This window comes from Mustela nigripes, chromosome 8, assembly GCF_022355385.1.
Source record: "Mustela nigripes isolate SB6536 chromosome 8, MUSNIG.SB6536, whole genome shotgun sequence".
In the NCBI taxonomy this organism is placed as follows: Eukaryota; Metazoa; Chordata; class Mammalia; order Carnivora; family Mustelidae; genus Mustela; species Mustela nigripes.
The window spans coordinates 77,933,159-77,955,481 of NC_081564.1; the positions used below are offsets into that span (position 1 = coordinate 77,933,159).

At 45.7% G+C, this 22,323-nt stretch overlaps 2 protein-coding genes and 1 long non-coding RNA gene across 5 annotated transcripts in view; 2 read left to right on the forward strand and 1 right to left on the reverse strand.

Annotated features, from left to right (window-relative positions):
- Positions 1 to 3,947: 3,947 nt before the first annotated feature.
- LOC132023972 (uncharacterized) lies at positions 3,948 to 7,773 on the forward strand. Its single transcript, XR_009406113.1, has 3 exons — positions 3,948 to 4,258; positions 6,598 to 6,744; positions 6,874 to 7,773. It is a non-coding gene; the product is annotated as an uncharacterized LOC132023972 (long non-coding RNA).
- Positions 7,774 to 16,806: 9,033 nt separating this feature from the next.
- Positions 16,807 to 18,168, reverse strand: LOC132023667 (uncharacterized). The gene is made up of 2 exons (XM_059409788.1): positions 17,644 to 18,168; positions 16,807 to 17,516 (listed from the first exon to the last, which is right to left on the reverse strand). The coding sequence occupies exons 1-2, from the start codon at positions 18,127 to 18,129 to the stop codon at positions 17,382 to 17,384; spliced, it is 621 nt and encodes a 206-aa protein (XP_059265771.1). The 5' UTR covers positions 18,130 to 18,168; the 3' UTR covers positions 16,807 to 17,381.
- A 10-nt stretch (positions 18,169 to 18,178) lies between these two features.
- The window catches only part of ZCCHC2 (zinc finger CCHC-type containing 2), a 60,997-nt gene continuing 56,852 nt past the window's right edge, over positions 18,179 to 22,323 (forward strand). For all 3 annotated transcript variants that reach the window (XR_009406019.1, XM_059409786.1, XM_059409785.1), the window contains exon 1: positions 18,179 to 19,211. Coding sequence is in view for 2 of the 3 variants with exons in the window: in XM_059409786.1 (XP_059265769.1) it covers positions 18,240 to 19,211 (972 nt within the window). In the remaining variant the exon portion in view is untranslated. The remainder of the gene's footprint in view (positions 19,212 to 22,323) is intronic.

A 22,323-nucleotide genomic window follows, 5' to 3' on the forward strand; every position in this document is an offset into this window, starting at 1 on the left:
GGGCACCTGTAAAACTGTGGCAGCCAAGGGGAGGAGCACGGTAGGTAGGGGGTGGTGTGTGGAAAACTGGGGTTTAGGAAAACACCCTTCTAGTGAGACTGAAATCAAGAACTCTGTTCCCTTGGGATAAATAATCCATACTCCGTAAACTTGTCCCTTTCTCTGCTTGGTTGTTTGCTTCTTTCTTCTTGATCTTTGGCAATTTCCCTTAGCATCCCAGCAAAATTCCACAGGAGAAGCTCCTATGTGTCTTGGCTGAGCTGAGAGGCTAGCGGGCCCCACACCTGTGGACCTGACTAGCTGTAAGCTCAGAGTCCTGGGGCAGGACGCAGCTGGTGGGGCCCTGGAAAAGTGACTTCTGCTTCAGTGCCCTTTATAGGACCAACCCAGGACCCAGCAACTATAGGAAGACAGGGTCTGCTCCTGCCTCACCCCGTGCCCAGACTGTGTGCGTTTGTGCTCAGACAGTATTCACTGAATGAATATACAAATGTCATCCACCATGGTACACGAGGTAAACCCTTGATAAATTGTTGAGTTAAAGAGTTATTTTTAAGCATTTTCATGAATGAGGGATGACTAATAATTAAGAAAATAGAATAACACAATGTATTATAATTAAATATATAAACATACTAATAATAACATTAAAACATAATTAATACTTAGTTAAAATTTAAATAGTAAATCATAAGTTACTTGGATGACCTGATTGAATTTATTTGAACTAAATTTACTCTTAGAAAGTTTGATCATTTTGTCTAAAGAGAGAGAAAAAATTGTTATGTTAACCAAATGGAAAACAGGGGGATGATTTAAAGTAGCTTCAAGTTCACACATCATAATTTCTTCCTAGTTTTAGCCTACAGAGCACCATATTTTGAACTGTTTGCAGTGTTCGTGATGGATCTGCCCTTCCTTAAGATGTTTACTTGTATTTGTAGAATGAGTTCAGCCACCAAGATAAGAACCATTGCTTCTAGGACAGGTTTGCCAAGTAAGGCCGCTCGGCTTGTCTTTGTTTAGATATTTTTATTCCAAGTTCTTGAACAAGTCCCTAGATCGTGGCCTCTGCACATGCGTTTGCAGTATTTATGCTTAATGTTCAAAGCTCTGCTCTTACTCACATTTACCAAGCACTATGTGTCTCAACCTGTGTCCAGGTTATTGACATGTTACCGTGACTCTGTGTAAGGCAGATCACAGCCCATTCTGATACATGCTTATCCACACCCGTTCAAACTATGACATACAGATAAGTGGAATAGAATCAAGGGTCCAGACATAAATGCATAAGTCTGTGGCTAACTGACCAGGGTGCCAAGCCAATAAAATGGGGCTTTGGCAAATGGCACTGGGACAGCTGGATCTCCACAAGCCAAAGGTTGGACCTCTGTTTTACAGTGTGTACAAAATCACATCAAATGGATCAAAGACCTAAAGTTAGAAACTAAAACTGTAGAAGTCTTAGAGGAAAACATAGCAGTAAATCTTCCTGACCTTCCTGACCTTCCTGACCTTCCTGACTCATTTGGCAATGGAGTCCTTAAAATGACAAAAAAATACAAGCAACAAAAGAAAAAATTAATTGAATTTCATAAAAATTGTAAGCTTTTGTGCATTAATGGACTATTTATGAAAGTGAAAAGGTGACCTACAGAGTGGGAGAAGGTATTTGTAAATTATATATTCAGTAAAGGACTTGTATCAAACATATAAGGAACTCTTAGAATTCAATGACAAAGAGACAAACAACCAAATTCAAAAAATGGGCAAAGAACTGGCGTAGACATTTCTCCAAGTAGATGTATAAATGACCAACAAGCACATGAAGAGTTGTTCAACATCATTTGTCACTAGGGAAATGCAAATCAAAACCACAGCAAAATACCACTTCCCATTCATGAGGATGGCTACAATTAGAAAGAAAGTTAACAGAAGATAACCGGTGTTGGCAAGGAGGTAGAGAAACTGGAACTCTCCTACATGGCTGGTGGGAAGGTAAAATGGTGCAGCCACTGTGGTAACAGTTTGGTGGTTCCTCGAAAAGTTAAACAATTACCATATGACCCAGCATCCCAGGGATGTACTGGAGAAGACCTGAGAACAGGTACTCAGACATTTGTTATCTGTGCACAGATGTTCATTGCAGCACTATCTGTGGCAGCCAAAAGGTGGCAACAACCCACACGTCCGTCAGTGGCTGGTATGGATGAACCAAGTGTGGTGTGTTGACACAATGGAATATAATTGGTCCACAATGCCCCAGAGCTACAGGCTACATTCTACAATGTGGGTGAACCTCAAAAACATGACGGTAAGTGAAAGAAGCGAGGCACAAAAGGCGACAAAGTGTATGTTTTCATTTCTGTGGTATGTCCGCGATAGGTAGTGGATAGACACGGAAAGCAAATTAGTGGTTGCCAGGGGTTGAGGGAAGTGGGGAATGGGAGTGACTGCTTCATGGGTATGGGGTTTCCTTTTGAGGGGACGAAAATGGTTTGGAACTAGATAGAAGCGAAGACTGCCCAACTCTGAGTGTACCAAATGCCATTGAACTCTATACTTTAAACTAAAAAATGGTTACTTTTACGTTACATTAATTTTACCTCAACAAAATACAGGGGGAGAAATGACAACAACCAGGCCCTTGCCCCTGCTCCCAGATATCTCCGTGGAGCTACCTCTGTGGAAATGAATCCCAGTCCCCGTGAACCCTCAGATTAATCCTGTAGGTGCTAAGTCCATCCTCAGGGGACAGGAAGAACAATGCAGCCTTGTCCTACCATTCACTGGGTTATAGGAAAAAGTCACACATGACAGGGCAGTTCTTGATTTCCCTGTGTCCCCCTCTTCACCATCCCCCCAGCACTCTGCTAAGTGGGTCTTGGATGTCATACCGGGACTAGCTCCATAATTGGTGGAGGCCAAGGTAAAATGAAATTATTAAAAGGTTACTAAGAATTTCAAGATGGCGGGGCGCCTGGGTGGCTCAGTGGGTTAAGCCTCTGCCTTTGGCTCAGGTCATGATCTCAGGGTCCTGGGATCGAGTCCCGCATCAGGCTCTCTGCTTGGCAGGGAGCCTGCTTCTCCCTCTCTCTTTGCCTACTTGTGATCTCTCTCTCTGTCAAATAAATAAATAAAATCTTAAAAAAAAAAAAAAACCCACAGATCTATCAAGAATTTCAAGATGGCAATGGCAGAGGATTTAGACAAGCCCAGGGCTCTTCTCTTCTGAGTCCTGTGTCCTGTCTGCATGGCACCCTTACCCTGTGATCCCCATCACCATCTCCTGTGTCTGGCTTGGTCATCACTTGATGGTGCCGCAGACCGAGCCACCTCGCCCCCTCAGCTGTCCCCACAGAGCTGTCTTATGAAGCCAGATCAGCTTCATGTCTTCCATTTCTTCTCTTACCCTGTCCCTCACATTGCTTGGGACTCAGGTTGCCTGGGCCCTGAGTGGGCCCTGCAGAAACTGGCTGCCACGAGAGCTTGCTGTCCTGACAGGAGAGATGTAGCCCTGAATGTCAAGGGACTGGGAGGAGGCATGGCTAGGACAAGGCCCTGTCCTGGTTGGGGGGTAGGCGGAGAGTCATGCCTGACGATCCCTAAGGCCCCCTCCAGCTCTGAGAGTCTATATTGAATCTTGGCTGATGTGTGCTACCATACCCATCTTCACAGACAACTAAACGAACACTCAGAGGTGTTTAGTAACTTTAGCAAGATCACACAGCTGGTGACCTGTTTCATTTTGAGTAGAAATGTAACCTAGGACAATTTAAGACATTTAGTTCTCTTACTTTTGATAATACTGGCTCGTATCTAGTTACCTGCTATGACTCTGTTAAGATCAGGACTTTTTTTTTTTTTTTTTTAAAACAGCTTTTCTGGCTAGGTTTCAGTTTCGTTTCATTTTCTATCACTTTGGTTTCAGTTCTGTTTCTCAGGATACTCTCTTTCCCTTTCCAGGGGTAGTATCTGATCCTTTTAGAATCGTTCCTTTGTGATTCCTTCTGATTAAGATACACGAATTACTCTAAGGCAGATATTCCCAAACGGGATGTTTAAAAAGCAGTTTTAAAACTTAGTACCAGGCAAATTCGGTCCAGCATTAAGCAAAAGGCACTTGCTTTATTAGTATCATAAATTTGCCTAATAGCTGTCTCAGTGTGTATGTCCCATGGCTGACTTATTTTGTGTGTGGTTCTTGACGTGTCAAAAGATCACCAAGAATCCCTGTCACCCTGATCAGTCAAAGGTAAGGAACCATTGCCCCTTTGCAGGGGTGGGGGGTGTGTGGAGTACAGACTGAAAACTGCCTGACCGAGCTGGGAAACTGACCATAAAGTGGAGGAAGGGAGGTGTGAGTCTCTTTCCTCAAAGCTTATTCTCAACTCCGTGGAAGTGCGAATAGTTCAAGGACTCCACAGGACAGCATGAGCAGAAAGTTTGAGGAAGAGATTCAAACTAGTGACCGAGTGGTTGGATCACTCTTCAGACTTGACCACACTCAGAGGGCGACAGAAAAGATCGAACTTCTATTTAGACAACCACATCTTCTTCGGATGCTAAATAACTAACATATTTGAGTTCTTTAAAAAATGTCTGCTTGAAACTTAAATCTTTGGTGTCCCCATATTTGAAATTATATTGTTTTCCATTCCAAATTGAATGTATGCTCAATTTTGACAATGTGGAAAACAAAACAAAACAAAATAGTAGAAAGAAAAAAAATTCAAATTGCAATTCTGCCATAAAAAGATAACGCCTTTTAGCATTTTAGTATACTCTCCTCCATTTCTTTTTTCTACTCATAGTTTTGCATATTGCATTTGTGTTTTTGTTTTTGTTTTGTTTTGTACAGAGAGAGCATGAGCCGGGGTGGGGAGGGGCAGAACGAGAAGAAGAGAGGGAGAATCCCAAGGAGGCTCCAAGCCCAGCACTGAGTCCCACACGGGGTTTGATCTCAGGACCCTGAGATCACGACCTGAGCCAAAATCAAGAGTCAGGTGCTAAGCGGAAGGAGCCACCCACACGCCCCTTTGCTTATTATTTTGACCTTGCTATTTGTAAACGTTTATATCCTGATGTTTTTCGCTCAACATTATGTGAGACCATTTCCCTGTATTGGTAGACATTTTACCAACTACATTTGTAATGGTTACATAATATTGTCTCATGTGTATATGATATATTTGCCCATTCACTTATCTGGGGATGGTAAGATTGCAGATTAAGCTATTATGCACATGTTTTCGTATAAAGCCTTTTTTTTTTCCCCTGATTTAGGATTATTTCCTTAGAATACCTTCCCAGAAATAAGTATATTAAAAGGTACAAACACTTTTAAGATTCTTGATATATATTGTCACATTGTTTTACAAATTGGTTGTAGCAGTTTATGTTCCAAAATAGCCTATTTAATATAAGTATTACTGGTAAAACAAGTTCTTTAAACAAATATTCCATTAAAACAGTTTGCTACACATCTAATTTATATGAAAATGTCCTTCATTTTACCTATGCCTCTGAAAGGTTTTTAGCAGTTTACTAATATATTTGAATTTAAAAATCAAGCTTTAATCAGTTTGTTTATTTAACACAGAGTCATGAAAAGAAACGGAACATATGGCCCACATCCTATAGGATAGACAAGAATTACACATAGAAATAACTGGGGAGAAAAGAGGACTGGGTGGTAGGGGATGTGGTAGCTCAGAGGGTGGGGAGGCTCGGGGGGACCAGATGGTTGGAGAAGATACGTTAGTTCCTTTCCTCTAGGACTGGCAGAATCTGACCCTGAAACAGGGTGAGACTTACGCACACACAGGGTGAGAAGGGCCTTCTCGACTGGGAAAACAGGTTCCACAAAGATGGTTCATCATAAACATTAGAAAAGGAGGAGACAGCAGGCTAAAATTTGCAAGTGATGTAGACTATATTTGTACAGCAAATTCTGATGTTCCACTTCCTGATTTTTATTCAAAGAATCAGTCTGCAGAAGCTCATGTAATTTTAGAGCTCTAAGAGATTGTAGCAATCACTCAGCCCAATACCTCCCATATCCTATATTTTGCAAAGGAGGAGATGGACATTAGTGAGGGATTATAAGCTTTATGTCCTAATTTCAGGGACAATGCTCTTTCTCCTGGGCCCTGCACTCTCAGGCAACTATCTGGGAATCTGACACAGGCTGGGATTATTTAATGCTTTATATGGTGTTATATTTATATGGTTCTGCACGCGCGTGCGCGCGCGCGCACACACACACACACACACACACACACACACCCCAGTCTTACAGAAACTGGAAAAATAATGGAGATAAGGGGAGCCAGGTAGGAGTCATTATGTAACTGTGACAAAGTGACAGACTTTTGAATAGTTTCAAAATTTAGTTCCATACCTGTATTGAGATATTTGGGGTGGAATGATTAAATAATATAAATATTGGAACTATTTGTGTCTTGCAAACTTCAGTATCTTTAAAGAAAGTCTACAAATGTAGTCATCATATAAATTAAACTTCCCTACCCTTTACTAAATAGAAGCACCCGACTACATTTTTTTTTAAGATTTTTATTTATTTATTTACAGACAGAGATCACAAGTAGGCAAAGAGGCAGGCGGGGAGCCTGATATGGGGCTCGATCCCAGGACCCTGAGATCATGACCCGAGCTGAAGGCAGAAGCTTTAACCCACTGAGCCACCCAGGCGCCCCCCAACTACATTTTATAAGGAATGTAAGTAATACGATGGAGGATATAGCCCAAGCAACTCACAATTTAACTGAGAAAATAAGATATAAACACATATCTGCTGATTTGATACAACTTTCCTATAACTTCTGTTGCCTAATTGTTGTCTTACAGAGTGAACCTTCAATACATATTTGCTGAAGGAAGGAAGGAAAGAGAAAAAGGCCATTTCCGGATGGGCTGGTCATGGAAGAGTTCCTGAAAGAGGAGATGTGAGCTCAGTCCCTGAGGACGGTTGAGTTTTAGAGGAATGAGAAGATAAGCAACATTCCAGACAAGGAATAAAGCACCAACTTAGCATGCCTCTTCATGGCAGGTTAGATAAACATGTTCTCTGATTGCTAAAAATTAACCTTCCACAATAAATAAATGCCATGTAACCAGACATGTGAACATACACATAGCAGAAAATTAACAGCATACCTCTCCAAGAGGTAATTTTGGGGCAAGAGGAAAAAAAATATATTATGCTAATAATATATTATGCTATATATTATGCTATAAATGCTAAGAGACAGCATTGAAAAATAAACTATTCGTTCTCCAAAAAGGAAACATGACTAAAACAAAGACCACACCCTAAAAAGTTTTCCTCAATTATATTGCTACAGACTAGTACAATCAGGAGTGGAAAATATACCATTTCCTGACATGTCAAAGAGATATGAATGATTAGTGATCACGTAGTCACAAATTAGTGGTGGATGCTGGTTCTCTCCTGATGTAAAAGTTATGTAAGTTCAGGTCTGTGTGATCTCATGGGGGCAAAGGTGTTATAAGTACACACAGATCACTCACTCTGCACATAATACCTTCGCCCCAAATAACCCTCTGTACCTTTTATACAGTGAAAGAATTACAGCTATCATTCTAGGCACTAGTCCCTAAAACACAGACTTGCTTGTCCTTTCAAGAATTTTAAACTTAAGAAAAGGCATGTGTTATTCACAGATGCATAACATATGTAAAGAGTTTTTGTTATAATTTTTTCTTCATTAAAAGCATTTGTGCTTTCTAAATGAAAAGGGGCTTCGTGACTATTCAATCTAAACCCTAAAAATTTTTTGCAGATACTCATAGGTATAGGATAGGACGGGAGATGGACTGAGTGTTTACATATGCCTCTTAGAAATGGTAAATGAACCTATGTTTTTTGAGGTGAACAAACTTATGTATAAACCTAACACCAGTCAATGAACCTACACCTCACAAGGTTTCTACATTTTGCATAAAGTGGAAACAACATGAACTAAAGTAGACTGGGAAAAGTTAGGGACGTATAGCTCGTCCCTACAGAAACCGCTGGGGTTGGGGGGTGGCTGAAGGCAGGGGTTAGGGGTACATGAGTGACTGAGGGAGAAGCGTGCCAAATCCTTTTCCCAAAAAGCACTGATGAAATTGGACAAAACTATCAAAAACGGCCATTGCGGAACTCTGTAAACTGACCCAAGTCCTACAACAAATTGAGAAGAATTTGGTTGCGATCAACTGTTGAACTTCATTTCAGTAAGATCAGTGGAAGTCTGTGGCGCTCTAGCCTGGGGCTGTTCCCTCCACCCCTTTTCCCAGCTCCCAGTGACTTAGCTCTACTCAGACAGCCTAGATGATGAGAGGCGTCCAGCGAGAGAGCTGAAATCAGCAACATATAACAAAAATGATACATTACGACCAAGTGGGATTTACCCTAGGCATGCAAGATTGGTTCAGTATCTAAATATCATTTAATATAATACACCATGTAAAGTACAAAAAGCACATGATCACCTCCAAGACCCAGAAAAAGCGTGAGACAAAATCCAATGCCTATATAGGATAAAAACCCTCAGCATACTAGGAATTGAAAGGAACTTCCATAATCTAATAAAGGGCACTTATGAAAAAGATGTAGCGAACATCATACTCAATAGTGAAAGACTGAATTTTTTCCCCCCACTAGATTGAGAATAAGGTAGGGACTTTCACTCTTACCTCTTCAACATTGCACTAGAAATTCTAGCCAGGGCAAATTGAGAATTTAAGAAGGCACACTAGCAGAAAGGAAAATGCGAAACTTGTCTTTATTCACAGACTTATGATTCTGTACAGAAAATCTTAAAGCACGTGCCCGCACACACACAAGACATGCACATACACTACTAAAATGAGTAAATCTGCAAAGTGTGGAATACAAGATCAACATACAAAAATGAATTATATTTCTATATACTAGCAATGAACAACCCCCAAATTGGGAAATCTACAGTATAGTCTTAAGATAAAAATGTAGCACCCCCCAAACTAGTTTATAATACATATATACTCTGCACAAATATACTCACATACATACGTGCGTGCTCACACGCGTTCAATCACAGAAAAATACTGGAAATGGAATGTATAGTAGCTACCTGTAGGGAGTGGAATGATGGCTAAGTTCAAATTCTTAACATTAATCAAGGTTTTTTATTACTCAGATTTTTAATAGCGAACACCTGTGGCTTTTATAGTGAGGAAACTAGTGGTAAATGTTACTTTAAATCCTTTCGCTCCTGGAATTGAAAGTCTTCCCCATTCTCTAGCTGGTACAGTGGTTGGAAAGGCAGTTTTGGGTGGCCAAGCAGGGTTGGAATCAGGCCTCCGCCATATTCTGGCATGAAACCTTGGGAAATGGCTCAGCTTCTGAGTCCCAGTTTATAACATCATCTACAAAATGGCATTTATCTGAAGAATGTTATGAAGATTAAGAGAAACTGTGCCTAAAGTGATCGGTTCGACAGGACGCAGCTCAATACCCGGTAACCAGTCTTCATCACTGTCGCGGTTCAGAAAGACTTGGACTTGGCTGCGGCGAAAGGATCCTTCTCTCCCGCTGTCTCTCTGCTCTGCCGGCTTCGCGTCGCCGGAGTCGGGCCTACACCGGCCAGTCCCGAAGACGTGGAGCTGGAGGGAACCAGGGCCACTCCGCGCGATTGGGTCCTCCGGCCGCTAGGGGACGTCAGCTCTTCGGGCCCTCCGTTGAGTTCACGGGCAGGACGTGCAGGGAGGTGAGCTGTGCTGCCGCGCTCGCCAGAGCCTTCCCAGGTGGGAGCAGAAGCGACGGTGAATCCACGGAAGGGCCTTCCTCCTGGCCATGGGGCGTTGGACGCGGAGACCTTGGGGTCAGAGGCGGAGGCGTGGGAGGAGAAAGGGGGACGGGTTTGAGAAGGGGACGGGGTGGGGGGTGCGTGGGAGTCTTCCTTCGGCCCCGGGCAGTCATCTCCTCGTGTGGCTGACCGTCCGAAGCCCAAGGCTCCTCGGAGGCTGGAAGTCGGGAAAGGACAGTTTAGCCGAAGTCCTTCTGTCATCCCCAGCCCTTCTGACGTCAGCGGGCGAAGCCTCCCGATCCAAGTGACATGGTTCTGCCCGCCCTCCGGATTTCAACAGCAACCGTGACTTTCGCCGCGAGTTTGCCAACCTCACACGAGCACAGTTCAGTCTGAAAAACAGTAGATCTATGTACATAAAATCTTAAGGTCTGGAGTTAGCGTGCATTTCTGTGAAATAAAACTATTCTCCCGGTGCCTGGGTGGCTCAGTAGGTTCAGTGTCTGCCTTTGGCTTTGGTCATGACCTCAGGGTCCTGGAATCCAGCCCCCCTCCCAGCTTGGCAGGGAGTCTGCTTGTCCCTCTCCCTCTGCCCTGCTCTGCTCTCAGCCTCTCTGTCTCAAACAAACAAACAATAAATAAATAATATTTATTTATTTATTTATTTATTTATTTATTTATTTATTTTTTTTGAGGGAGAAAGTGAATTTGGGTGAGTGGATCGGGGCACAGCAGGTAGCAGAGAGAGATTCTTAAGCAAGCTCCATGCCCAGCCCAGAGCCTTAGGGTCTCAGGACCCTAAGATCATGACCTGAGTCGAAATCAGAACTCTGAGGCTTAATCCATTGAGCCACCCAAGTGCCCTCTCATGCCTTTTTTAATAGCACAATATTTAAGAATGAAGAAAAACCTTTAAAACCTTAAAGTTGTAGGGCGCCTGGGTGGCTCAGTGGGTTAAGCCGCTGCCTTCGGTTCAGGTCATGATCTCAGGGTCCTGGGATCGAGTCCCGCATTGGGCTCTCTGCTCGGCAGGGAGCCTGCTTCCTCCTCTCTCTCTCTCTGCCTGCCTCTCTGCCTACTTGTGATCTCTCTCTGTCAAATAAATAAATAAAATCTTTAAAAAAAAAAAAACCTTAAAGGTGTAAATGTTGATTGAACATTTTAAGTACAAATATTGAATGCAAGAAAAATAAATTCTGACTTGATGTTTAAAAGCAAAATAAATATTTCTTTTAATATTTCAACTATAGTTAGTCTACAGCACCAGTGTTCTGATGTGTAGATGTGCTCTGGGATCAGGGTGGCAAGAGGAATGTTTAATTTAGGTTATATTTGCTTCACTTGTATCCACATAGTTCCATCAAAATCAGCTGAAAAAGTGAAAAATAAAACAAGTATTTTTCTACATCGGAAATTGGTAGTTTTTAATTGAATAGTTTTTTTAATGAACTAAAATAATTCACCACTTATTTATATATATATAATACATATATATTCTAAACAAATTTGTTTACAGGATTTAAGTATTAGTCTTTAACATTTAGTATTTTCCTTTTAACATAAAAATTTGTAATCTGTCCTCTAAAGCTGCTAAGGAACATTTTTTAAATTTTAGAGTTTTAAGAAATTGTTTCAAATAGTTTTTTTTTTGCCAAGAGAAAATCTTTAAATTGTATTATTTGGACCTAAATGTGTAGAAGTTAAAATTATCTCAGACAAGAACAGTGGGCTGCTCAAGGTAGTATATGTAAGCCAGGATCCAAGAAAGTGATCTTGTTCACTCAGAATTGACAAGATTCAGGGGAGCGACCCCCTCTAACTAAACCTACAAAGAATCAGTAAGCAGAATGTCAGTGTATTTATTTCTTGGGAGAAGATTATATATCTCCATTCTCTAGGGGTATCCTTCCAGCATTAAGTCAATAGGAAACTGAATTGCTAATTCAAAGGTTATTAGGTTCCGAATCAGAATCCTAGGGTGAAAACTGCATGGTCTTAAAGACTTTCCATGGGAGTGAGGGAAAAGCCTAAAGAGCTCAGTCTTCTGCCAAAGTGTGTCGTTCTGGGGACAGCAAAGTCCTATCCATCAGATGCAATGATGGTTGACACGGGGAAGTCCCACATTAACCTGAACAAATGCATTGACTCTCCATTTTCCCTAGTTAGATTACAAGAAATCTCCTTAAATTGCTTTTGGTAGAAGGCAGATAAGAAAAATGAAGGTAATTTAATTATAACATGCTCCCCATGGAACACCATCCTCCTGGTACTTAACCAAGATTTCTCTATTTTGGTTCCAGCAGATTATTTTGCACCCTTCTTTAGAAATGCTTCTGCCTGAGGATGACCTTGCTTGCATTTGGCTAGATCCCACATTCTTGCTTTGGAACGTGTTGCCAAATTGACTCTTGGGACACTTCGATTCTGCAAGCCTTTACAGGTTGATCTTGACCAGCTTCACTCTTTAATTTTCGGGGAGGTCAATATACGGAGGTAACAAATTTAGAAAATGAATTCTCCATTAGGCTTCCCTGTTCCTTTCACGAATCTTACTATTCCATTTTGTTTATAGTTTTAAAGAGGACTTTGATTAATGTTTTGTCCCATTTATAAAACCAGTTAATTTGAAATGGGATAAGCGACATTCATAAATTTAATATATATACTTTGTGCCTTTTACTCATCCTGTAGATCTGTATTTGTAATCTCCACTTTCTCACTTTATTTTGAAAAGAAAATCACACCTACAGAAAGGGGAAATGGTTCAGTGTTCACCCATATACCCTTCACCTAGATTTGCCTATTGTCAATGTTTTGCCACACTTGATTTCTCTCTAATTTTTAAATAAATAAGTTGTGGATACCATGACATTTAAACCTTCAATGCTACAGCAGATACCAACTGAAAACAAGGACATTTTTCTATATAACCACAAAGTCATTATGTCACCCAAGAAAGTTAGCATTGATAAAGCAATGATGCCTAACAAGAAGTCCGTATTTAAGGGACTCCTGGGTGGCTCAGCAGGCTAAGCGTCCAACTTTTGATCTCGACTTGGGCAGTGATCTCCGGGGTCCTGGGATTGAGCTCTGCTGGAGTTCCGCATCCGGCTCCTTGCTCAGCATGGAGTCTGCGATTCCCTCTCTGCCCCTCCCCCCACTCACCGGCTCTCTAATATAAAATCTTTTTTTTTTTAAGTCCCTATTCAAACTTACATAATAATCCCCAAAATGTCTTTTAGAGTTTTTTAAAAAATATTTATTTTAAAGAGTGAGCGACTGAGCGAGAGAGCACGAGCAGGAGGGGTGGATAGAGAGGGAAACAGAATCCCGATGACAGGCTCCACGCAGGGCTCAATCTCATGGCCCTGAGATCCCCACCTGACCTGAAACCAAGAGTCCTATGCTCCTCCAGCTGTGCCACCCAGGTGCCCTGAAGGTTTTTTTGTTTTGTTTTAAGCCTTTAAGCCCACGGTCCAATCACTGATCATTGATTTGGTCATCATGCCCCTTGGCATGCCTCTTTGGTCATTTAGTCATCGTGCCTCTTTAGTTTTCTTTTCTTTTCTTTTTTTTTTTTTTTAGTATTTTATTTATTTGACAGGGAGATCACAGGCAGGCAGAGAGGCAGGCAGAGAGAGAGGAGGGAAGCAGGTTCCCTGCTGAGCAGAGAGCCTGATGCTTGGGCTCAATCCCAGGACCCTGAAATCATGACCTGAGCTGAAGGTAGAGGCTTAACCCACTGAGCCACCCAGGTGCTCCTCTTTAGTTTTCTTTACTTTAGGACAATGTAGTCCCCTGCCTATCTTTGCTTTCATGACATTGATATTTTTTAAGATTCAGGCCAGTTGTCTTGTATGATTTGTTTTATTTCACCATGATTACATTCAGCGTAAACATTTTGGCAAGATTTTTACAAGTAGTATGTTCTTCCAATGGCATCCACAACAGGAGGAAGAATATGGTATTAGATTATCCCATTATCAGTAATGCTTATTGTGACCACGTAGTTAAGGTGGTGTCCATCAGATTTAGGGATGAAAAAGTAGCTTTCTGAAGCCTTTTAACTGAGGTGTCGAGAACACATGAATGTTCTGCTTCCTAGCAACTTTGTACCCAATGGTGAAAATGTGTAAATCGATTATTACATTGGTGGTTGCAAAATGGTAGTTTCCTCATCATACATTCCTCCTACATTTTTTAGCTGGCATTCTTCTGTAAAGAAGAGCTTTCCCTGCACTCTTCTCCACACTTTCTCTTTGAACATTCTTATGGACTTGGATTCTTTTTTTAGTCACTGGGTACCATGCTATTCTTTTTGATACTCAAATTCTGCTAGATTTGCTGAGTAGGAGCCTCTCTGTGTGCCAGAGTTTATTGGCTTGGGTGTCCTTTTGACGTATCCCAATAGCTCCAGATTTCTGAACCAACTGGCAAGAAATCTGGGCTATCCTGATTGGGTTACTGCTCAAGATCTATCTATGGAGCTGGCAAAGGTGCCCCTCAAATGATATGGGATCTTTGTGAGAAGGCTGGATGCTTGGGAAAAAAAAAATGGGCTTCTTTTATGAGCAAAAATATAAGAGATAGTGGGTTTGACCTGGGTTGACAACTAACAGCTCACCAGTACTTTGATGTAACCATATTTAAAGCAGTATATGAATTCAGCAAATTCCATTCCAGAGAACACTACTGGAATAGTGATTTTCTATCTAGCAAGCCAAACTTCTGACATTTCAGCTCTACCTCTCCATCAGTCCCTAGGAAGCAGTGTTGTCTTTTCTGGGGAGACAGCCTTTACCTTTCTGAACAGTTGGGCACAAGGTCTATTTGTAGACATCCCACAGACCCAGGCAAGTATCTAATGTCATCAAGCTCCTGAAATTTTTATTTTAAAGATTTATTTATTTGAGAGAGAAGGGGGAGAGAGAGAGATGGGGAGGGGCAGAAGCAGAGAAAGAGAGAATCCCAAGCAGACTCCAAATGGAGCCCAGCTCAGGGATTGATCTCACAACCCTGAGATCAGAACCTGATCTGAAACCAAGTCAGATGCTCAACTGACCTTGCCACTAAGGTGCCCCTAGTTCCTGAATTTCTAACAGGAGTCAGTAGCCTGAGGATTTTCCAAATCAACCCACTTTAGAATCAGGCTTATTTCTGGACAGGCTTCAAAGATTTGTGGATTCCACGGCTTCTCCACATTTCAATGTACAAGTGAGAGAACTTGGGCCATCTGGTCCATCTAAGTCCCTAAGAATCTCTCTGACAAATGAAACCACAGTTCCAGGGAGACTCTGAATTCAACCAAACACTAGTCTCCCAGGAAAGGTGCCATACATTAGTGTTGGGCATGGTATGTAAAATACCAGAGAATCTAGAGCAGATTGAGAAGCCTACCTCTTCTCAATAGGTAGGCTTGGTGGGAGGAATACCTTCCTAGGGTGTCTTATTAGAATCATCTGGGTAGTTTTTCCCAACTAAACATACCTACACCTAGCAGAATTTGAGTATCAAAAAGAATAGCATGGTACACAGTGACTAAAAAAAGAATCCAAGTCCATAAGAATGTTCAAAGAGAAAGTGTGGAGAAGAGTGCAGGAAAAGGTCTTCTTTACAGAAGAATGCCAGCTAAAAAATGTAGAGGGAATGTATCCCGGGACATCCATCTGGGCGACTCCCAGAAAGGCACTGTAGTAGTACATCCCTCTTGCCCAATGAATGTATCCTCTCTCTCAATTTTAAAGGGTGGGAAAAAAGTTGAGTTGGTCTAGTGAGTTGCAGTATGGAGAGAGGTCTGAAACAATGCACTGGGGTATAAATAGCAAATTGTCAAGCTGACAGAAGACAAGCAGAATCATTAAATCATTGTATATATGTCAAATATATGCAAAAGCTCTGATCACTGCATTTTCTAATATTGGCTATAGATAGAAGGACAAATGTCATCATCTTATTTTACAAATCTGAATTCTAATATAAAATTCATGGGTCAGGTATCGCTGAGAGCTCCTACCAAATGGCTTCTTGTTGCCAAAGAACTTCTGCCTGGGTCACATATAAAAATCACCTCCCAATAGGTATTATCTTACTACATGAGACACCTGGATCTAGACAGGTGACTCAGTAGGAGCCTGTGGAGGATCTAGCTGGGCTAATAGAATTACTGGTTGCCTGAAGTATTTCAGCCCATGCTTGAGAAACATGGGAGGTTAAGTGAGATAGGGTAAAAGATTCCAGGGAAGTTGAAGAGGACAGCAAAAGGGAGTAAGGACTGTTAATAAAAGTCTTTACGAAGGTTTCTCCTGATTGTAGCGATTTCTACGTTACAGCCAAAGAATGCAAAGAAATGGTAAATTTCATGGAAGAATGGCTTTCATATACTTTGCCAGTCTCAGATGTGTTGAAAATAATTCCCTTTCCCTGTTTTATTGCTGAAACTGACTTGGGCTTCAGTTCAGCCTTTTATTCAATTATAAATTAGCTTCTTAGGGTATAAAGTTGTGAGATAAAGGGCTCAGTGTATGCTCTCCCATAGACGTCCCAACATTTCAGAGTTACAATGTTATTTTTATTTTTTACATACTCCTGCTATATAGCTGGGCTGGAATAGGACTTAAAACATTAATGATTTAATGGAGCGCCTGGGTGGCTCAGTGGGTTAAGCCTCTGCCTCCCTCTCAGGGTCCTGGGATCAAGCCCCGCATTGAGCCCCGCATGGGCTCTCTGTTCAACGAGAAGTCGGCTTCCCTCTTTCTCTCTGCCTGCCTCTCTGCCTACTTGTGATCTCTGTCAAATAAATAAATAAAATCTTAAAAAAAAAACAAACCCAAAACAAACACATTAAGGATTTAAAATCAAACCCAGCTTTTTAAAAAATTAACCCTCAGAAAATCCAGATGGGTATTAAAAATTGGGGCTATGTTAAAAAAAAAAAAACCTACAATGTGAGAGAAACATTTTAAAGGCCCTTAAACCTTAAATATGTAACAAAACTAAAAAAAAAATAAAAATGTTGAAAGCCTGTCAAGGTGGTCGCTTATTAAGTTCCTCGAAATCACCGGGAATTCACACCGGCACAAAGATCCAAAATGTTAGTGTTAGGCACCGATAAGGTTATTTAGCAAATAAAACGATCCCCAAAAGATGGAGGCTGAGGGGTGGGGGCGGAGAGGAACTTTCGCTAAACTGTCGTGCAAAAAATTTCCCGAGAGCGTTACAGACCAGAGGCCCCTGTTAGGCCAGGGGCGTCCACATCGGCGCGTCCCCCCTCGGCCCGGAGGCCGCGGAAGTTCCTCGGGTCGGGTCGCCTCTGCGCCCCCGGGGCCGCGCGTCCCCACCTCCGCTCTGGGCAGCCAGCACCCGGCGTGGGCGCTCGCTCGGGCTCGAGGCGTCCGGGCTCCCCAACCACAGCCACAGCCCTGCCTCCCGAGCCAGCTCCCCGATCCGCAACTTAGAGGGCCAACGCCACCGATCCTTGTGAAGTTGTGCGGGGGATTCCGCCTCCGCCGACTGCCCGAGTGGAGGGCTGAGCGAGCTCGTCTGGGGCTTGGCGCGCGCGCTTCAGAGCAACCTCCGCTGCCGGGACACGCTCCCTGCGGCCTCGGAGGAAACCCGGCGGCGCTGGCCGAGGTGGGGCGGCGGCCCCCGCGAGGAGACAGAGCAGGGGAGGCAGGAGTCCAAAGTCGGCCTAGGGCCCTGGGAAAACGTGAAACAATCCCCCTCAGTCCTCTCACGTGGGCCTCGCATGCCCTTCGTCGCGCTCGGGCGCACCTGGCCACCGCCCCTCCGTCCCACCCGCGTCCGACCCTAAACTGGCAAAGACCTGCGCTTGGGACCGCGCGGAAGCCGCTGAAAGAGAGGGAGCCGGTACGGTAGCAGTTGGGCGTGGCTTCTCGGAGAGGCGACCCCTGGGGGCGGGGAGAACTACGCAACCGTCGACTCTGGCCACTGATTGGCTGAGGTACCTGCGCGGAGCCCGCAAGCGTCTCCGCCCGGCCCGGGCGCTCCTCCTCCTCTCCCAGCCGCTGGGTCCACACCGGCTCGCGAGGGAACCGCTCAGGCGCCGCCGCCCCAGCCCAGTGCGGACGACGGGAGAGAGGGAGGAGGAAGGAGAACACACTCGCTTGCTTGCTCCCACCCGCACTCGGGCTTCCAGAGCCGGCGCGGAGCCCAGGGGGAGGAGCCGCCGCGGGCACGCCCCGCCTCCGGCCCGGGAAGACGACGCCGGCGACCCCGCCGGCCGGCCACCGCCCCCCTCGCCGGCCGAGACCCGCCCCCGGCCCCGGCCCTGGCCCTCCCCCGGCGGCATGGAGGGGCCCCGCTCCTGACGGCCGCGCCGCCGCCTCGGCCCCCGCCCCCCCTCCCGGCCCCGCCCGCCTGCCCGCCCCCGCTCGCATGTGTGCGCCGCCTTAGCCGAGGATGCTGAGGATGAAGCTGCCGCTGAAGCCGACGCACCCCGTGGAGCCGCCGCCCGAGGCGGAGGAGCCCGAGGCAGACGCACGGCCGGGCGCAAAGGCGCCGCCGCGTCGCCGCCGAGACTGCCGTCCCCCGCCGCCGCCGCCCGCGGGCCTGCCGCGGGGCCCCCCGCCGCCGCCGCCGCCACCACCGCCGCCGCCTCCGCCGCCGCCCCGGGGGCTAGGGCAGCCTGTTGCTGGCGGAGCAGCGGCGGGGGCGGGCATGCCGGGCGGCGGCGGAGGCGGCGGGCCCGCGGCGGCGCTGCGCGAGCAGGAACGAGTGTACGAGTGGTTTGGGCTGGTGCTGGGCTCGGCGCAGCGTCTGGAGTTCATGTGCGGGCTGCTGGACCTGTGCAACCCGCTGGAGCTGCGCTTCCTCGGCTCGTGCCTGGAGGACCTGGCACGCAAGGACTACCACTACCTGCGCGACTCAGAGGCCAAGGCCAACGGCCTCTCGGACCCGGGGCCGCTGGCCGATTTTCGAGAGCCGGCCGTGCGCTCGCGCCTCATCGTCTACCTGGCGCTGCTGGGCTCGGAGAACCGTGAGGCCGCCGGCCGCCTGCACCGCCTCCTGCCCCAGGTGGACTCGGTGCTCAAGAGCCTGCGCGCGGTTCGGGGTGAGGGTTCGCGGGGAGGCGTGGAGGACGAGCCCGGCGAGCGCGGGGAGGACGGCGAAGGCGAGGAGGACGCAGAGAAGGACGGTTCCGGCCCGGAAGGCAGCGGCGCCGAGCCCCGGCCCGGCGGCGGGTTGGGCTTCAGGGCCCAGGAGGAACTGCTGCTGCTCTTCACCATGGCTTCGCTGCACCCTGCGTTCTCCTTCCACCAGCGGGTCACCCTGAGGGAGCACCTGGAGAGGCTCCGCACTGCGCTCCGCGGGGGCCCCGAGGACGCAGAGGTGGAGGTGGAGCCGTGCAACTTTGCCAGCCCCCGGGCCCAGGTAAGGCGCGCGATCCTGCCGGCCCCCGCGCTGCGGTCACCGCCCCGGCGGCCTCCCCGGCCTGGCTTTCGGACGCCGCCTGGCCGAGCCTGGCCCAGCGCAGGTGGCTCGGAATCCCTACCCCACGGCTCCCGGCCCCGTAATACTAATTTTCGTTCTGCTGGGCGGTTCAGTTCCACTCTCCCACCCCCACCCCCCCACCCCCACCCATGCACACTCAGGCACCCGCCATAACAGAATGCTCTAGAAGTCTCTTCCGTGCCGGAGTTGCCACGGAAAACATGGAGCTCTCAGCTTGGCCCCCCTCTTGGAGGAAGGGTCTTAGGACGTTTTTGGCTTAGAGCATCTCCCGCCCCAGGTGGTTGGAAAGGCGAAGCGCTGGAGGTGACTGTGTTAGCCTCAGTCTAGCCCCGGGCAGCGCCTTCTCTTTCTCGCCATCTGGCGCTCTGGTTGCTGTTTCGAAGCTCTGCCTTGTCCCCTCGCTGAGGTGTTTCCAAAGGTGCGCTCTCGGCGAGCTGCCCTTGTTTTCAGCACAAAGGGCCTCTTTTTGCTCAGTGAATGCCTGAGTTTTTTTTGAAAGGGGTCGTAGGGCTTTTGGCTCTTGTTGCTAACTTGGTGTTCCCAGAAAAAGCTTGATATGGAGAGCTGCGAATTGACTCAAAAACTAGAGGAGCCGTAGCGCAGGTTGTCTGGGTCAAGAAACCTCTCCTAGAGCGGGCTGCTTACACCTTTTACCTCTGGCATAACTTATTTTCTGTCGGACTTGAGTCTTGCCTACAGATTTAAATCGGGGGATATTTGCTGGGTCTTTAATGTACGCATACATGTTATTTTCTAAAAGTTGTTAAACACGATAGTGTAGACGAGAATTCAGATGAGTCACTTGTCTCAAACATTAAGGGGAAATTTTATAGAGCCGTGAAAGCAGTTTAATAGTAATCTAGGCCCAATATAAAGTCCTTGATCGTAATAATTTAATGGAGGAAAGGAGAGCAGGTTTCAGTTAGAATAAAAAATTAGGTACAATAGGTTTATTTTCGTGGTTTACAGTCATTTAAAAGGTAGTAATTTGGTTGTCATACTTTTCAACTTAGGTGATCTCCAGGAGTGATGTATTGGAAAGGGGGATTTTTTTCTGCTTCCTTTCTTGAAAGTTAATTCAACTTATGTATTGCTGTCATTCAATACTCTAGAACTAAAACTGGGCATTGTATTTCTCTAACGGCCTTGTGGGCTCAGTACTATTGAATCCAGGAATTTGGGGGCTGGAAGGGATTTAGGGATAATCTAGGCTGAGATCCTCCTTTTAAAAACGAGGCTTCTGTGAAGTGACTCACATTTTAGGGCATATTGTATCAGACTCTAGTGTAGTAATGCTAGTATCCAGTATTTTGGTGAGCTTCAAATTTTGTCTTCTATTGTCTATTTACTACTAATTTGCAGCTGTGTATACTGTTGGTAAAAGCCCTTTCCCACTCTTAGCCTAGTCACTGAAATAATTGCAGAAAAGTCCTATAAGCCACTTATATTTGGAGAAGAGAGCCTGAAATCAGGAGGAATACTTGTATCTTTTTTTTTTTAATTATATAGTGTAAAGGTGATCTTAGATTGCAGGTATATGAAAATGTCATAGTGGAACAGTTTTATTCCATTCATATCATTTCAACGATAACCGGTTTCTGATTTTAACTGCTAGGAGTCTTTTTTTTTTTTTTCCTCCATTAAATTTTGCTTGTAATGAGAGGGTCGGAAGGCGACTAGAGAAAGAGAAATATGCGTGTACACTATAGTAATGAGATTTTCATCAGGACTGCAGTGTGTGGCCTTTTCTGGCTACCGGCGAGTGCTGGGCAAAGTGAGGTTGGGCATCCTGCCATTAATTTCAGCACATCGTTACTTCTCAGGCAGTGCCCTGTGCTGGGGCCATCCGTTGAAGTAGGAGAATAAATCATATGGGATACGCGTACTACAGGTGACGCTGAAGGCTATTTTTAGATACTGGTGGCGTGATGAACTTTTTCCTCGGGTAGCTTAGGTTACCGTAACAAGTCATTCACGTCTCATTAAATGGTTCTGACCCCGCACTTTCTGCTTGTTAGCCTGGACTCTGAGGTCCTCAGCTGTGGCTAGTTCTGGCCTTGAAGACATTTCCGCCGATCTTGTTGCTCCCAAGCTGTCATTCCAAAGGCAGCTGATGGGGGTGGAAGGATTTGCATCTCGATTCGCCGCAGCCCAGACCGCTGATGCTCGGCCTTGCGCCGCTGGGACGCTCCCGGTGGGGCAGGGCCCACCTCCGAGTCTGCAGGGAGGTGCCCGAGTCTGGCACGTCCCTAGCGGGGACGCGCGGTGGCGCGTCGGAGGTCCCCCCCCTTCCCCCGGTCACGCGCCGCCGCGGACAGGCCGACGCGTTTGGGGACCCGTCTCTCGGGGCTCCTCCCCTCCCCCTCCCAGCAAGATGGCGGCTGCCGCCGTCCACGTGACTGGCGCGCCGGTTCCGCCCCTGGGAGGGCGGGCTGGGGCGGGGCCGCACCTCCCCGGGGCTCCCTTCGGTCTCTGCGGGCGATAGGCCCCTGCGCGGGGCAGAGCTGAGAACCACGTGGATGGTGCGCTCTGAGAATGGCAGGGGGGAGCTCGTGGGGCCGACTTTTATTGCCCCGGAAGTAACCTTCTGGACACGTGTGTGTAACTTTCGGCTGGGAATCATTCTGTTTTTCAACACTTTCGTCCATACTAGACGCATAAAGTGAAACTGATTTATTTTTCCATTAGAATAAAAGCCCCTATTAGAGTTTCTGGCTTTCAAGACTCGTATTCAATACTTAATATGGAGCAGCTTCTCTTTTGAAGTTTTCTGTGAAAAACTAGTAACGTTTCTCTCTCTCTCTCTGACAAATAAATAAGTAAATCTTAAAAAAAAAAAAAGCAACTTGTGTTTTAACACGAACTTTATGTTAATTATATGCTTTCAAGTTGACCAGTCCCAGCAGCTGTTTAGTGACCTACCATGTTTACCATAATAACTGATAGTTGAGGGGACAAGTCCACAAGCTTACTGCTAGAATATACAAATTGGGTCATTTTCGAAAACTAAAGGAAGATTCAAGTAGATTTT

Coding starts and splice junctions, on each gene's coding strand:
- LOC132023667 (XM_059409788.1), bottom strand. CDS start 18,129: ATGCCGCCGGGGGAGGGCCAGGGCCGGGGCCGGGGGCGGGTCTCGGCC. Junction 17,517..17,643: donor CCGCGCGGTCCCAAGCGCAG/GTCTTTGCCAGT, acceptor ACGTTTTCCCAG/GGCCCTAGGCCGACTTTGGA.